Source organism: Alligator mississippiensis, chromosome 2, assembly GCF_030867095.1.
Source record: "Alligator mississippiensis isolate rAllMis1 chromosome 2, rAllMis1, whole genome shotgun sequence".
In the NCBI taxonomy this organism is placed as follows: domain Eukaryota; kingdom Metazoa; phylum Chordata; order Crocodylia; family Alligatoridae; genus Alligator; species Alligator mississippiensis.
In genome coordinates, this window is record NC_081825.1 from 243,848,319 (window position 1) to 243,866,048 (window position 17,730).

At 43.9% G+C, this 17,730-nt stretch overlaps 1 protein-coding gene across 1 annotated transcript in view; it reads right to left on the reverse strand.

Moving 5' to 3' along the window:
* Window positions 1–17,730, reverse strand: part of RYR3 (ryanodine receptor 3) — a 557,273-nt gene that overhangs the window by 157,735 nt on the left and 381,808 nt on the right. The window contains exons 51-57 of the mRNA XM_059723007.1: window positions 12,275–12,438; window positions 11,254–11,332; window positions 8,884–8,973; window positions 6,094–6,240; window positions 3,700–3,762; window positions 333–408; window positions 48–171 (exon numbers count right to left, since the gene is read on the reverse strand). Coding sequence (XP_059578990.1) covers window positions 48–171; window positions 333–408; window positions 3,700–3,762; window positions 6,094–6,240; window positions 8,884–8,973; window positions 11,254–11,332; window positions 12,275–12,438 — 743 coding nt within the window. The remainder of the gene's footprint in view (window positions 1–47; window positions 172–332; window positions 409–3,699; window positions 3,763–6,093; window positions 6,241–8,883; window positions 8,974–11,253; window positions 11,333–12,274; window positions 12,439–17,730) is intronic.

The following is a 17,730-nucleotide window of genomic DNA, read 5'->3' on the forward strand; positions in this document are numbered from 1 at the left end:
GATGAAGTTATAAGTGAGAAAATATTTTAAATAAATACATGGCTTACCTAGATATGACAATACCATTCACTTGAAGGAATTTAAACAGCTCTTGTGCTTTCTCCCGGTCCCGAGATTTCTCTTTGGCTGTCAAGGTGTCGTAAGGTACCAATAAGGGATGACTACCTCCACCTTTGGTAAGTTGAAAGACGTGTTAGTTTTTTTATTACAACATTCTTTTCCAAATGAAATGGGAAGTACTCAATTTACGTTGTCCTGCTGTCTTTTGAGCACTAGGTCTCATTTTCCCAGTCCCATTTTCTTTGGTTTTCTTTGGAGGATTTCAGTCTTACCTTTGCTCTCCAATTCCATTTTCTTCTTCTTGGCCCAAATGTTGTGATAGTTTTCTGCCATTACCTCAACCATTCCCTATATCATGATCAAGAAAAGAAAAAAGACAGTTCAATATAAAAAGTAAATTTAATGAACATTTAAAAAACAATTCCATGCAAATATACTTTGAAACTTGAGTTGCTGTACAAAAACATTATAAGATAGCCAGTATTTCTTCACAGTAATTAACTTGAGGTATTTTTGTGTCTAATGTGAAACAACGTGAGTAAGGGCAAATCCAGGTCCAGAGATATTTTTCAGTGTGTGGTAGAGCAGCTGTGTAACTGTGGAGGGAAGGGGAGGACGAGCAAAGACAACACACAAGCACCAATTTAGTGGAGCATGTTGCCATCTCAGCAGCTGGGCAAGGTGTGTGAAGTTGGCCCCAAGATCTGCCTCTGCAGTTGGAGCAAGGTAAGACCCTGCAGTGATCAGTCTCCCCTTTCTGCACAACTGTACCGACCATCTCTGCCCATGGCACAAAATTCAGCGATGCCTCTGAATCAGCGTGCTTAAAATCAATATTTACCAAAACAAATTATTGTATTTTTATTGGTACTAAGGCATCCTAGTCATGAATGGCATTTTGCAAGGCACTGTACAAAGAAGAAAAAGATGGGTCCTGCCTTAAGGAGACGATAATTTTAATTATAAGGTAAGAGAGAAGAAATAGGTAGTACATGAAGGGGGGAGGCAGGTATGAGACAGTAATGGCACAATATCTGTCAAAGAAGAAGACTGATACATGGATTTTGGAAGATGGTAAATGCCAATAACATGGAGGTAGAAGAGAAAGAAGACCTGGCTGTAGTGTTGTACAAAAGAGGATTAACAATGGAAAAGGGTTGGAGTGGGGGACTGGAAGCTACAGAAGTAAGGGAGCAATGCAGCTTTCTATCTGTCCCCCCACAGCCTGATAGATGGCAGGAAGCACAAGCTAAGCTCTCCATAAGAGAAGATATTTTTGTTCTGACTCAAAAATTAATTATTTTATATTTGTAAAATGACCCATTCAATAGTCAGGGAACAGGTATGTTTAACAACAAAACATACAGAACAGCAGTGCTGTTTATAGCTGTCGCAGGGCACCTTAGTGCCTGCTCCTAAGAGAGGAGAAACTGCCAGGGAGAGAGCCCTGGCAGAACCAAGTGAGTACAGCTGTGGGTTGCCGGAGCAACTAAGGGGAGCCAGCTGCCGGTAGGGGGCAGGGCCTGGCCCTTATAAAGCTCAGGGCTGAGGCCAGGCTGGCAGTTCTCTGCCAGCAGCCGGAGAGGCAGGAGCTCCCTCGGCTGAGATATGGGAAGGAGCCTAAGTTGCAAGTACAGCTCAGGATAGCCCTGGAGGCTTGAGCTATGATGAGGAGTTATGGCCAGGCGGCTTGCATTTGTGTTACAGCCTAGGGGCTTGTGGTTTTGCTTTGTGTTTGTGTTATTACACCTGGAGGCTTGGGCGAGGCTGTAGGGGTTGGAGGAGGCCTCAATTACTCGCACGCCAGTGCGTGAGCAACTGGCGGCGAGGAGCGCGGCCAGTAGGTCGCGGGCGCAACCTGTAGGTTGCAGACGGGGACCTAGACCCCGGATTGCGTGTGGGGGAGCATAGATCCCGAAGGCGCAGCTCGCACGCCACTGCGCGAGCAGCTGGCGGTGAGGAGCACGGCCAGTGGGTCGCGGGCGCAACCCGTAGGTTGCAGACGGGGACCTAGACCCCGGATTGCGTGTGGGGGAACATAGACCTCAAAGGCGCAGCTCGCACGCCACTGCACGAGCAGCTGGCGGCGAGGAGCGCGGCCAGTGGGTCGCGGGCGCAACCGAGACCCCGGATTGCGTGTGGGGGAACATAGTCCCCCGGCCCCAGGAAAGGGGCGGTATTACTGAGGAGCCCAGTGTGGGCGTGGCGAGCCCCCAGAGAGGGGGAACGCCCTTGTACATTATTGAGTAGCCCAGTGTGGGCGCGGCGAGCCCCCCAGAGAGGGGGAACGCCATTGTGTTTTATTGAGTAGCCCAGTGTGGGCGCGGCGAGCCCCCCCAGAGAGGGGGAACGCCCTTGCACGTTATTGAGTAGCCCAGTGTGGGCACGGCGAGCCCCAGAGAGGGGGAACGCCCTTGTGTACTATTGAGTAGACTAGTGTGGGCGCACGGGCATAGCGAGCCCGGCCGCAGGCTAGTGCGGCAATCCCCCTCAGACCAAGGCAGGGCGCTGCGGTTGCCCCTGAGAAGACAGGGAGTAGCAGCGTGGGGAGCCAGACTCAGGGAGGGTATCCGTGCGGTTGGCCCATAGGACCGGAGGCCCGCTGGAGAGTCCCGGAGTGGAACCACACCGGCAGAGGAGGCCCAGAGTGGGCTAGACGGGAGTCCCAGCAAGAGGCTGGGCACAAGAGAGAGAGCCCAGAGTGGGCCACATGAGAGAGGAGGCCCGCCAAGCGGGCGTATAGACCAAACAACGTCCATTACATCTGCGAGGCTTGGGGCGTGGTATCAGGGGAGGTAGGAGCCACGCATAGCCCATAAGGCTAGGGCGCTTGGGTAGCGCCCATTGTACGGGGAGACCCATGAGGGGTCCAGGAGCTGACAGGCCCGAGGTAACACAAGGCAGCCTCCCTATTACATATATTCCATCAAGATGTGGCGGGCGAGAATGGAGGGTGCCCTCGGGCTGGAGTAGCGCGGTGAGAGGGCCTCAAGGAGATCACGGCCCTCCGTGAGGACCCCGCCGTGACAATAGCTTATTTTCTTCAGTAAATTTACCTCAATTAATGATGCCACAGCTATAAATTATTTTACTCTATCTTAAGAAAAGTCTGGCAATACAGATGGGCTTTGAAAAATATCTGGAAGATTGACAAACTCATACTCTTTAGAACTAAAGTAGGAAGCAGTTTCTGAAGATCAGGTACTGAAAATATTCTGCTTGCAACTCCTCATGGGCCAGGTGATACCAACTAGTACTGTCACCAGCAATGAGCAGGGCTGGGGCTCCATGAACCATGATGCAGCTACTTGTAGCTTCCCCACTGCCTGCTGTGAGCAGCCCAGGCTCTGTGGCTTGCACCACGGGCCTTTCCAGAGCCCGGGCTGGCTGTGGTATGCCAAACAAAATGGTTTTACGTGTCATGCTCAGGCACATGCACTAGGGGTTGCCGACCCCTGAATTAATAGTTGAAACACTGCCAGTAGCCTACATAGTAAATGTCATTTTCCAAAATTGACTACGAGGCTCCAACAGGCACAGAAATGTTCTTGTACCCATAAAAAACTTTGAACACCTTTAGCCCTACAAAAAGACACTTCACATTTTTCTACAGCAAATATTGGAAATAAGAATACAAACCTGGAGTTCCCTAGAAAGGACAACATTAGAAAGATCAAGTGGTGCTGGACTGTATCCATTTCCCTGGAAAATAAAAGGAAGCATTATTGACTGCTACTTTTCTACTATTTATTATCCAGTTACCCTTGCAACTGGAATGAACATATTTAAACCCTTCAATAGGACTTGTATTGACTGTTATGCCTTATATAGGAATGAAAACATCTGGTACATTAAATGTGTGATACAGGCCACAATAAGCTTATTTATTCTTGGCACACTTATTTTATTCATCCAAGTCCAACACGTTAAACAATGTGATTAAAGTTGAGCATGTGAGGATGCAGACAGACGAACACTAGGACCATTCCAACAATGTTACCGATTGAGAACTGGTTCAGAACTGCCTTGGTTTAGAGGTGTCCACATGCATTTTGGGTGGAACAGTCACCTTTCAGGAACTGCAGTGCCATTAAATTTCTATTGGGGGTGACAGTGAATACCTAGCCACTATGAATACATCCCAGTGGCAAGTGCTCCAGTTTATCAGAATTCCCTAAGAAAGGAAGGAAGACTTTGATTGACTGGGCAACAAGGAAAAGGAAGATATTAATAGGATGAGGCAGTGTTAATTACCACAGCTTTGCAAGTCTCCTGACTGGATGACATGGCCTCACATGGAGCCAGCAGACAGTTCAGAAATAGGCTTGGCTCTCTAGATGTTGCTGTTCAATTTGTACCATGAAGCAGGGCCAATGTAGCTGGCTAGGTAGCACAGGCAGCTGCCTGGGTGGCAAATTGAAGGGGCAGCGAAAATGGTGTGCACACACCTCACACATGCTCATTGGAGGCTACCTCAGGAGTCTGGGCATGGGCAGAAGCAAGCAGGGCAGCTCCAGCATTGCTGAGCCACCATTCCAGAGCCCCGTCTGGTACTTGCCCTCACCAGCACCCAAAAACATTACAAGGGAGGGTGGCAAAATTTCATTTGCCTAGGGTGGTAAAAATCCTTGTGCCACTCCTGATATGAAGATTTTTTTTCTTCAAGCCTCCTTTAAGAAACAAGGTGCATATTATATATGGGGGTGTGATGTATGACAAAAAATACATTATATATTCATGTAATCACATTTCAGGAACATTTTAAATACCTGCAACTTGCCTTCCACTGTAAAGAACAAAAGACTTTTAAAAGGCCAAGCTTTCTTTTTCTTAGTAATATATTTAGTGCAGTCACAGCCCCATTATAGTTCTTCACCAAAAACCATTAAAGGCCTTTTGGTTCAAACAAAACAAAACAAAACAAAACAAAACAAAACAAAACAAAAAACCCTCTCAGAGATGCCTCCACTATTAGGGTCATTTAACATGAAACAAAAGTTTGCAAATACTCTGGCAAGCACTTCTAGGTTGGTTATGCAAAAAGGCTTGATTCCCAAGTCTGCCCATATAGAATCTAGGAAAATGGGGAGAGGTTGGTTCCAATAGGCTTCTGTTAGAGACTTTCCTTTTCTTTTGTGAGAAGAGGGCTCTATTTGATTTGGATTCGACCTGAATCAGGGATAGTGATTCGATTCGTTGATGCTGATTCGGACATAGACACCGCTTTAAATGTTTTTTCTAAATACCTTGAGGTACCAGCACGGCTTGTGAATGCTGTGATGCTGGGGCACATGGAGCATCTGACAGGAGTGGGGGGGGGGCCCTCTATGTGCTCAGCGGCAAACCCAGAAGTGGACCAAAGTATTTCTGGTCCAGTTACAGGTCTGCCGGGGAGTGCGCTCCCCACCTTGGCTTAGCAATCAGCCACACGGGGACCCCGGGTGCCCCCCCTGACCCAAGAGGCACCAGTCACCAAGCCGGGGGGGGGGGGGGAGTCCAGTGTGCTCCCCAGGAGACCCAGAAGTAGACTGGAAATGCTTCTGGTCCACTTCCGGGTCTGCTGCTGAGCACACTGGGGAGCCCCCTGCACTTCTGTGGGACACTCCATGCGCCCCAGCATCACAGTGTTCATGAGCCACCTGATACCTAGACGTATGTAGAAAAAACATTTAAAGCTGGGTCTATGTCTGAATCGCCCAATCTTTCTGAATCTCTCCAAATCGATTCAAAGGGTTCCAATTTGATTCAGAGAGATTAAAGAGTCTTCTGATTTGATTCAGATTGGGAGATTCAGCCACTGAATCAGACTGAATGTCTGCTGAATTGAATCAGGGACCAAAGCTTCGCACAGCTCTACTTTTCTTTACAAGTTCCCCATTAGTAATGCAGAATATTTATTATTTTTGAGTCACCTCCCAATTTTGGAATCTATTTGTAGCAAGTTTCTTTAAAAACAATCTGAAACGCATTTTAGTATCAGTGCTCTATAAGCAAAGGAACTGACTGATCTGTGTGTAAGCAGTTCTCCCTTACTTGGCTAGACTGAGATATGCTGCGAAGCTTTTCATTTTCACGCTGCTGTACCATTGCTTCTCCTTCCTTGGTCCTTTCCAGCCTCCATCCCATAGCCAACATAGTTTTAAGAGATTCTCTTGCAGGCCAACGATAAATTTCCTTTTCCTTTAAGGAAAAATGAATGAATGAATGATACAGGCTTTTTTACAGTTGCTTGTGAAACATTATGAGGAAACATTCTTCATTCAGTTAGATGTAGGCAAGCCTTATTAAAGTCAATAAGCATAGCAAAGACATGACTGAAGATAAGAATTTTTTTATCTCTTTGTTACAAGTTGTTTTTAAAATAGTAATGTTGGTTACATTTTTTTCCTCACTGCTAGAACTTGTAACCCTGCATTATAAACAAAGTGCAGCATGGAAATGAACTCTAAAGCAATAGATCATAGATATTTTGCAGTGGTTTGAAAATTTCTTGATCTTTCTGAACAATTTGGAAAAAGCATAGTGCAATAATTCCAGTCCACAAGTCCAAGGTGCTATTTTTCCTATACATCAGCAAACATGAGAACAGGAACATTTGAAATTGTCAGCAGGAGTGCCGCTTTTTTCACCAAATTTTGAGTCAAATGCAAAACAGTCACAGATGTAAAATATGAGAAAATGGGCTATTCTTCCACTGATGTAAATACAACATAATTAGTTGTAATTGCCAGGAATTATATTCTTCCATTTTTATTAAAAATAAAGGCACTGCATAAAAGAAATGTTATAACAAGGAAAAATAGATAATTTTACATTAAGAATTTTCAAATTATTGCTATTAGTGTACCGCAGCTCTTAGAAATAGTAGTCATAAATAACTAAGGCCATGTACCGATGTTCCCGGGATCTGATCTACAATCAGATGGCCTATTTTAAGTGATGTGATTGTAGATCAGGTGTCAGCTATAAAATATACAAATGTCCACTGGTGCTGGGAGCCCAATTGGACTCAGCTGGGGCAGGGGAGAGGGGCTGAGATTGGGGCAGGGGGTGCTAGTGGATCCATGGGGTCTTACAGGTGCCTGGGGAAGTGGGAGTTGTCAGAATCAGGGGGGAGAAACTGGTAGGGGTCTGGGGGAGAGTTAACAAGATTGTAGAGACTAGTTGGTCCATGGGGGAAGGGTTAGCAGGACCAAGGGAGGGTTGGCAGGGTCTGGGGAGTGCTGGTGGGATCAGAGAGGCTAGCCAGTCTGCAAGGGGTGTAGGCAGGATCAGGGGGGTTTAGTAGGTTTGTGGAGACAGGGGGCGGTTGTGGTTCCTCAGGGGTGGATTGGTGGGATCAGAGGGGACAGTGTCTGTCCTGGGGTGGGGGGCTGAAGGCTTAAAGATAGTGCTGTCAGGGAGCAGGGGAAGGAAGGAAAAGCACAGCCCCAGGGCTGGGGTAAGTGGCTGGGCTTTCCCAGCTCCAAAGATGTACTGCAAACATGTATACACATTCCCAGAACCTGATCTACAATAACATGGCTCACTTTAAGATGCATGATTGTAGATCTGGTACCACAGATAGTGGCTCAGGGTTGCGCCTGTATATATCTTTGGGTTAGATCAGACACAGGTTGGACCAAGTTATGCAGTTCACCTCTTAGGTGAATTAAAATTAGATTGGGCTGGCCATTTTTTACTTGATCTAACTTTCCTGAATATCTGTACAGTTCAGCACTTAGTGAAGGATCCACACATGAGTGAATTAAATTAGATCAGGCAGCCATTTTTTTGCCCAATTTAACCTCCTGAACTTGTATACAGGTCAGCACTTAGGTGTAACATCTGTATATACTCTAAGGGTACAGACAGATGTAACATTTGTATCAATACCAAAATATAATATAATAATCTGGATTAGATGGAATAATGGATATATAATCTGGATTAGATGGAATAATGGTTAAACTGCTTAATTCATAACACAGTTTGATACAGGAGACTAAACTCAATAGCCCAGGAGGGCCATTCCAGTTCTGTGTTTCTATAATGCAATAATAATAATAATGTGCTAGAATTCCCTGGTCATGTTGAAATGATTCTGTTGCCATGATGGTTCAGGAAATATGCAAGGCAAGCATTCTTGTGGACCAACTGCCTGGCCATGATAGACATAGACAAGCTTTTGGGTATTAAAATTCTTTTACAGGAAATTGCTTTACAAACCTCAAGTCGTTTTCCACCAATGAAAGTTGTAATTGCCACTTTTTGAATAATGAAAATAACAAATATAGGAGACCCCTGATAACAGACATGTTATCTGGGTCACAAGGGTACTTGCTGAAAGAACAGGCAACAGAATCCTTTCTCAGCCCATTTCCCTGACCACTAAGTGATGTTCCTAGTCAAGCAACTCACAAAAAAATTTACCTACAAATAAAAAAAAATCAATTTAGCAGAGGAGTTTCCCCTTATTCCCTCCACAGTTTTGTAGACAGACACTTGTCTTAAGTGAGAACTGATTTATTTTCAGAGATCTGCAGTATTACTTACAGAAGTTACTATCAAACATTCTTAGTTTCACAGAGCACCAAGAGCATTGTATCTGTGGTATTCCCAGCATCAGATTACTCACAGAAGTAGAGAAGAGACTGAGCATGGAAATCAAATCTAAACTTCCTGCATAGACCTTTAAACAAATAGTTTGACCTATAATTCTTGTTATTACCTAAAATAAAATACATAACTTTTGTCTCTCTTCTCTCTGTAAGGATTAAAAAAATGATGCATATGAACCACACTGCTTTACATTAGAATACAGTTCAAGCTTTCTTCCATTACCTTTTCAGTTAATGTTTTGAAAGGCCTTATTAATGGGTGCGTTTTCATGTTTTCATCCAGTGAAACACCATATTTCCATCCACTGTTAGTCTGAAGACATAAAGCACACTTTATTCATGTCAGAAATCTGCATTTGCAGATGAACAGCTGCAAATCAACCGGTCATTTCAACAAGCAAGATACAAGATTGTAGACCTAGCCAAACACAGTTGTGTATTACATCTGGAAAATATCTCTACCCAAAGATTTCCAACACATTGTCTTTCTAACATTTTGCAGGTTTAAGCCTTAAATAACATTCTCCATTTCCTTTTCTTTGTGTCCATAGTTATTTTAATTCTTAATTCCCTCCGTCTAACCATAAAACTTACAAGATGTGCATGTCCTAAATATAGGCCACCCTTTTACCAAGTATTTGTATTTAATAAGCAGACAATAGTGAAATATTTTTATGTAATTTCTTCATGTGTTTTGAAAAATAAATTGTATAGATGTTGGTGTTACTCCTGATATTTTTGTATTCCAAGTTCAGACTACTACCAATATTTCAATTGCCAGTTAATTAGTTTTTAAATGGGAGAGTTCATGATCCTCAGATTATCTGCTGCAAGCAATGGATGGAATATCTATTGAAAAATTAGCTACAGATTGAATATTTAAATGGAATATACCCACTGTAGCAAGTGCAGAGTTGATAAATACAAATCAAAGCACATTTTGAAAGTATTAAGACTGGCAACAAAGTTTAACTCCATCCTACTTTGCTTTTTAATTCTCCCTTGATATTGACAAAAAGAAATAAACAAACAAAATAACCCAACAACACTCAGCTTTAAGATAAAGTTTTAAACTGAATAAGAGTGTTGAAATATCAAATGGACTACAAACTGACAACAACATTTAAAAAGTGCTAGGCCACATGGTAGTGGATGTAAGTCCATTTATTCCATCAGGTCTGCCTTGCTTTTCAGGCACCGTTCTGAATTGATGGAGTACTATCTGAATTCACAAATCCCAAGCATCATTGTATGTAGCTTTGTAAGCTTTAGTTCTCTCAAAAGAGTGACAAGCACATGAATCAAAACTTAGGTAGTAAATGCAATTTTCAGATTTACCAGATTTCAGTCTCCTTTCAAACAATCTGTTGTTCCCAATTCAAAGCCAAAACATTTTCTCCTACCAGCTGTCTATTTTCCAAATAAGTGGGAGCTATCTCACCATTTTTAGGTAACTTCTTTTTCTTTCTTTCTTTCTTTTTTTTTTTTAAAGCAATTCTGCTATACCAATGCAACTTAAATATATCATCTAAAAACAGTCCCTTTGCATCCAGAAGCATTCAGTTGGAAGCCTTTGGACACAATTGTTATGTACTCACACTGAATAATGCTCTGCAAGGCTAGCAGACTCCAGTATTTGTGAAATCCAGAGTAAAAGAAAGCTGTTTGAATGACAAGCATAAATTTCTCTCACAATTTCACTGAGAAGTCTCACTAGGCGTACTAAGGGATGTGTACTAAGGTATGCTGGCAGAAAGGTTTTGGTCTGATTAATTAAAGGAGGTATATTGGATCTGGATCATATTTAAGCAGAGAGAAAAAAATAACTGCAGGCACAGAATGCTGTGGTATGGAAGACATATCCCTTTTAGCAGCCTCCATACTTTGAGCAAAGAAAGCAAGAGAGAGCAAACTTTGCATTATATTTCCAGTATGGACATTAAACAAAGTAAATCTTTAAATGAATAAAACTGTTTAAAAGTGATATTTCTCAAATTTAAGATGAAAAAGCTTCTTTCTTGAACTTCCAAAGACTCCTCTGGAAAATGCCCTTCAGTAGGATAACGAAGGAAGGGTAAGTGGAGCACCAACCCCAGGAGCTCATTTAGAAGGAGTGCAAATATTGCCCCCTCCCTTGAAGAGGGGATCATGCAGTGTCCTATATAGGTTGGCCATAGGGAGATGGGCAGGTGCAGTCAGGCAAGGGCAGCACCACACCCCACAGTGTGAATGAAGGGGAATGAAACCCTTCCCCCCCAGGGGACTTTGCCATGGGTGGCTCAGACCTGTCCCAGTGGGTGGTGTGTGAACAGGACACCAAGAGGGGCCCCTAGGGAGTCTGCATTGCTGCCTGTCCCATTAAAGCAACAGCAGTAGCATCTGCTGCTCAAGTAAAAAGAGCCCAGGCAGGTAAGGCTCTTCTCCCTCTCCTCACCACCCTGGGAACTGAACAAGCTTGTGATGCCTCTCCTGTCCTAGGATGATCCAAGTCTATCACTTAGATAAATTGGACAGATTTCCAGTATTCAACCCTCAGTGCTCTTTAGTTTTCTGTTTCTGACAGAAAATCCCTACCTTTTATAATAATCCCTACCTTGTCAAAGGCCCATTTGTCATGTGAATGTTCAGCATACTTGCTAACAATATACTCTAACTTCTCAGGGAGAGCGAGGCTGCAAAAACAAACAAAAACAAAATGGTCATTTTACCATTATTTATTCCAACCAGATGTATGAATGAAAGGCAGTAAGAGAAACTAGTAGTGAAAATATTTCATCTCAAAATCTCAACAAAAAGTCATGCTTTATAATTAGATTTCCATTTACCAGGAATTGCTCAAGCTAAAACCAGTGAATAGTGACATTAAAGAGTATCTTTAAATACATGAATGCTGGAATGTTACAGAACTGCAATCATAGAGAACTGCTTTTTAAGGGTTTTTTTCCTTGGCGGTTGTCAATACAGGATACAGCTAGGATGATTGACTGAAAAATGAATTCATTTTCCTTGTTATGGGACACAATGACTTACTAATGATGCTCAGTTTATGTATAAAAATATTAGAAACACATATTTATCAAAATGAAACATCATTACCATAGCTGTCTATTAAATCATCATATACTATATGCTGATTTACTTTGATATATGAAGTGGTGATAGTTACACACTGAATAAAGATTTTGTCAAAACCAGGCAAAAGGCTAATTACACCATTTATTGATGAGAGTTTGGTGGCCTTGAGCCATTTCTTATCTACAAACATAGTTTATCTCTCTAAGTAATGGAAAAAAATGGGGGTATTATTGGAATACATAATCAATGGAATTTAATTCAGCCGTTGTGTATTGATAACACTCAGTTACCCACCTCAGAGATGTATTGTGTTTATTGTACTTAATGTTTGAGAATATAAATGCCAAAGTGTTACAATATTGGCATATTAGGTACTGGTATGTTGCAGTATTGGTAGGAAGGAGCAAGATTTCCCACATTAGTTATGAAGAATTCTAATATCATTAAGAAGTCCATTGCCAGTCTATTCTCTTCACCAAAAATAGAGATATGGGTATTAGCAAATATTTGGCAAAGTTTCTAGTGTTACTAGGACTCACTTGACTGTGTTGATAGGTTTGGGATCAAAGTTTCCCTCTGGGTCTAGTGAAGTCTGCTTTTCCAAAGTTGCTCTAATTCTGGTGTCCAAATAATCTGGTGGTAAAGCCCCAGCTATAGCACTTAGACAAGGCAAGGCCATTCGGAAGAGTTCTGGATCATACTTCTGCAGGAGAGATAGGAACTGGTTGGAAAGTCCAATAGAAAAACATGCAAAATGTTAGTGAAGATAAAGCAGCCATATAGTAGCAGTATTAGAAGACAAGGAAACACTTCAAAAAAGCAAGCACAAAACAGAAACTCATTCCAGAACAAAGGTATAGTTTTACAAAACATTCTTCATTGCAGAAACTGCTATATTTCTAAGGCTGTATTTAAAACAGAGTTAATGTATGTAATTCTTCCACAAGTATTTATTTTACCTTAAGTCATCTCTGGACCAAAGAGAGATAAGTACCGGCAAAGTCAAAGATTTTCTATGTGTTTATTCCGATAAAACTTTATCTATAAAACTTGCTTTAGACCTTACAGAATTTCCAAAACCTATATGTATTGCAGAATGCAGCATTAACTCTTCTCCTTCTTCCCTTTAAACATAGTTCTGCTTAAAATCACATAGGTCAAAGGAAATTGCCTTCTGAAATAATAGAGGCAAGTCATAAATTTTCAAATTTGTACCAGTCAAGAACTGAATTAGCACATCCCCTCTTTAAGTCATTTCAGCTTCAAGAATAGAGCCCTTTCCTACTTCCATATAATAATTCTATCCCTAGCAATGTGACATGCAGTACACTCAGAGTCTTGTGGTTACCTACTCTAAGGCAGTTGGCTCTAATGGAAAGAGAACTTGATTGGTATTTTGTAGATCAGTGTCTATGCCTAGCATCACCATTGGCTTCTGGATGATCTTATGGAAATTACTTTATACATCTATGAGATTGTTTCCTTAGTTGTAAAGTGGGAATAATGATTCTGATCTTCCTTTGTAAACTCCTGTGAAATCGACTGATGTTTTCATCAGTTTCATCAGTTGCCATATGAGTATTGTTGTTAACAACTTTTGGTGTTCGGTAGTATAAGCATGGCATCTACTTGTATAGGGCTTTGTGAAACACCAATTTTTCATTTTGCTTTTGGATTTGGCCATTTCGGAGGACAGGGATTCGTTTTGGTGTTTTGGATCACTGTTTCATTTCAATTTGGTCAAATCTGTTTCAGAGTTTTGACACTGACTTGGAGATTCAGATTGGCCAGGGAGAGGCAGGCACAGCCAGGTGGCTGCAGGTTCTCCCAGGACTCCTCTGGCTGTGCCTGCCTCTCCCTGGACAGGGGGAGACACGGAAGAAGTCCCTGTGGCTGCCCTGCCTGGCCCCAGCCTCCCAGCACTTTAAAAAAAGAAAAAGAAAGCACTCACCAGCTGCAGCAGCGGCAACTGGGGCCTCTGAGGGCTCATGGCAGAGCACCCTCCCCCCAACGCAGTGCATGGTAGTTGGGGGCAGCGGAGATTACCCCCCCACTCCTGGCACCCACATGGCAGCTACCCCATGGTGCAGATGTAATGCTGCATGCTGTCTGGGAGCTGGCGCCACTGGGACGGAGTGGTGCCAGGCTCCAGCAGCTGCACCAGCTCCCAGAGTGCAGTGCTCTTCTGAGCTGTGCTGCACCTGTGCAACGCGACAGCTGTGGAATGGGTGCCAAGTGTGGGGGGGGGCAATCCCAGTTGCCCCCACTGCCCCATGCTGCATGGGGAAGCTCTGCCATAAGCCCCCAGAGGCCCTGATTACTGCTGCTGCAGCTGGTGAGTGCACAGCTTTTTTTTAAATGCTGGGAGACTGGGACCAGGCAGGACAACCTGGGGGCTTCTCTTGCAGCTCCCCCTGCCTGGGGAGAGGCAGGTACAACCAGAGGAGCCACAGGAGAAGCCCCCATGGCTGCCCTGCCCAGCCCCAACCACAGCCCCAGCCTCCTGGCACTTAAAAAAAGCAAACAAAAACCAAAAAAAAAGGCGGTGCAGTCACCGGCTGCAGCAGCAGTGGGGCCCTTGGGGGCTCATGACAGAGCCCCTTCATGCAGTGCGGGGCAGTGCGGGGCAGTGAGGGGCAGCAGGGATCATCCCCCTTGCTTGGCATCCACACAGCAGCTGTCACATTGCGTGGGTACAGCACAGCTTGGCAGGGCGCCACGACTGTCTGGGAGCTGGGGCAGCTCCAGCAGTCAGCTGGAGCCCGGCACTGCTCAACCCCAGTTGCCCCAGCTCCCAGACAGTGTGCAGCACCCTGCCAAGCCACACTGTGCCGTGTGATGTGACAGCTGCCACATGAGTGCCAATTGTGGGGAGGGGTGATCCCCGCTGCCCCCCACTACCCTGCACAGCACAGGGGGTCTCTGCCATGAGCCCTTAGAGGCCTTGATTGCTGCTGATGCATCCAGTGAGTGCGGGGCTCTTTTTTTTTTCTTTTAAAGTGCCAGGAGGCTGGGGCCAGGTGGGGGATGGGGACAGGCAAGGCAGCCATGGGGGCTTCTCCTGTGGCTCCTGTAGCTGTGCCTGCCTTTGCCTGAGCAGGGGGAGCCATGGGAGAAGCCCTCATGGATGCCCTGCCCAGTCCCATCCCCTGCCCATCCCCAGGCTCCTGGCACTTTAAAAGGAGGGCTGCCGGACTCTTCCCAGGGGCACCTCTGAAGCATTCTAAAACATTTCCGAAATGTTTTGGATGGTTTTGTTTAGTTTTGGAGATGTTTTAGAGCCTTCCATTTCATTTCAGATTTGGTGTTTCAGGCACTGAAATGGGCCAAAACACTACCAAAATGAAATGATTGCCAAAACTGCGCACAGCCCTATAGACTACCTTCTTGCTATTAGGCATCAAATGAGCTTGGAATTTATGTGGCCAACTTACAGGCAAATTATCTGCAGCAAGAAGTCTTTTCTTTGTGTCTCTTGTGAAAATTGGTGATTAGTACTGTTAACACAGGGGCGGGAAATTACTTTGGGCAGAGGGCTTCTTACCAAGTTTGGGCAAGATGTTGAGGGCTGCATGGGTAGCCCCAGCCCTTGATACCCTGCCCCCTGGTCATCATCTTGTGACTGGAAATCCCTCCCCTAACCCCTGACCTTTGCCACCAGAAGTCTCTCCCCTTGCCTCTAGAAGTACTCTTTTCAGCAAGTGGTTTTGCCATTTTGGAACCAGAAAATTACCAAATTATATTCTAAAAGAAAACATCTACAATACTCATAAATTTTATTTAAAAAAGATTTTTGTCCCGATTTACATGTATTTGTGTAGAGTACATAGAGATGATTGAACAATAGCTTAAAATGAAGTCTTACTCTTATATGTTGTGGGGGGTTGGTATAGGTTTGTGGGGGGCCTAGGGTGTGTGGGTATGTGGGATGTTGGCAAGGATGTGGGTGTGTCTGTGAGGGGTGAGACTGGTGTGGGAGCATGAGGTGAGGGAGCATGTGGGTGGATATGTGGGGTGTAGGTTGGTATGGGGTTTGTGGGAGATGTGTGTGGGAGGTAGTTTGCTGGGGTGTGTGAGGGGGTGTGGGTATGGGGATCTGCATTTATGGCAGTGTGAAGGGGGGTGTGGGTGCATGTGTATGATGGGGTGTGTGTGTGGGAATCATCCTACGAACATACCCCCCCGTCCCTGCCTACACACACACACACACACACTCTGCCCCTGTTTACAGCCCCTGCTTCTGCTTCTGGCCCTGGGTACCGGTGCAGCCTGGGCTCCCCAGTCTGGCGGTGCAACCCAGGGCCATGTGGTGCTGGAGCAGTGCGAGGGTAGGAAGGCCGGGAAATGGGTGGGAGTTGAGTGGGACTGGGCTGCTCAGTCCTGCCAGCTCCCCCTGGGTCCAACTGCCCCTGGCTCCTGTCATCTTTGACAGGCAGCCAGGAGCAAATAAATATTAATTTACTAAATTTTTTAGGGGCCCCGTGGGCTGGATAGAATGGCTTGGTGGGCCGCATCTGGCCCACGGGTCCTATTTTGCCTGCCCCTGTGTTAATAAGTGCTAAGATGAAGCTGAGAAGTACAGTTTTGAAATTCATGGACAATTTTTGTTGCTGGTATGACAATGACAGATATATTGTAAACAGGCACTCTGAGAAATCTATAAGTGGAAGTGTTAAAGATTTTTCTATGCTTGCTTGGTGTGAAAAATTTGTGGTATAATGGAAGAAAGATCAGTCAAATAGAGAGCAGCCAAATATATGGAGAGCATGAAATATTTCAAACCCATAAATACCTGTTTTCAGAGTAGAATGAAGGAAGATGCCAGTGACTTTAGAGAAGCCTTCGTACACTACACTATCATGAATGACAGTAATGGTTGGACTGCTAATAAAACCTGGACACCAGTGTTTGAGCTGGCATGTATGTCAACAGCACTTATTTGAAACAAGGTTAAGATAACACAGTGATAAAGTTGTTGACAGATGATCTAATTAGATTCTTCTAGCATTGTTAGCATTGTGAAGCTGTACTGGTGCTAAGGCAATGGAAAGAAATATCACAAAGATCAATATTGTGAACAAGTGTTGGAGAATTCCCTACCATACTGAGACTAGTGCTTTCTGAACATGTTCCCTTAAACAGTAAAATGGAGGCTGAGTGAACAGCAAACCAGACCTCTGAATGCTAGTTTGCTGGACTGGAATTTAGAACACTGTAAGTTTGATTAGGTTGTAAAAGAATCACCCCTTTTTAGATTGTATGCTCTGAACCACAGCACTGAGACATCACCAACTCAGGATGTCTTAGCACTATTACAGAAGTAGGCTGTACTGCTGGCACCCATCCTTAGAGTATGGGTAGAATGCCAACTTTGATTTCTCTTTCATGAGATTTCATGGTCAGTGGCTTCTGCTGGATTTCTGAGTCCAACCCACTTCAACCAGTGAGGGTGGCTGTTGGCATATCAAGAAAATACCCTTTCTTTTTCTGTCCTCACCGCAATCCTGAACACCAAATGATACTGTAAAATAGCAGAGAAGAAAAATGTTTGCTTTCCAAAAAGGGGCTTTGTAGCATCTGAGACATTATAACTAGCATGGTATAAAGATACATCCTTTTTGTCTGAAAAGATGTAGATAATGATAAAAGGTTGCCATGGCTGTCATTATTTGCTTCCATGCTTTGCAAAGTTCAGTTGCATCCTATTAAATTCCATTTACGTTATGACTGATGCATACATTTTTGACCACTGACATATATATTGCAACATGTCCCCTTTCATATTTAATGTTAACAAACCATTTTATACCATATCAATGACGACATAATGTATTAATGTTTTAGAGAGAACTTTATTGTAAAATTGCAAAAATATTTTTTAAAATGTTTAGTAGAGGTAAGTTGGAGAAAAAGGCAGCATTGGTTTGTGACAAGAACAAATCATCTGGCCAAATATTGCAGGAAGATATTGCTGTACATAAAACAAAAGATCACT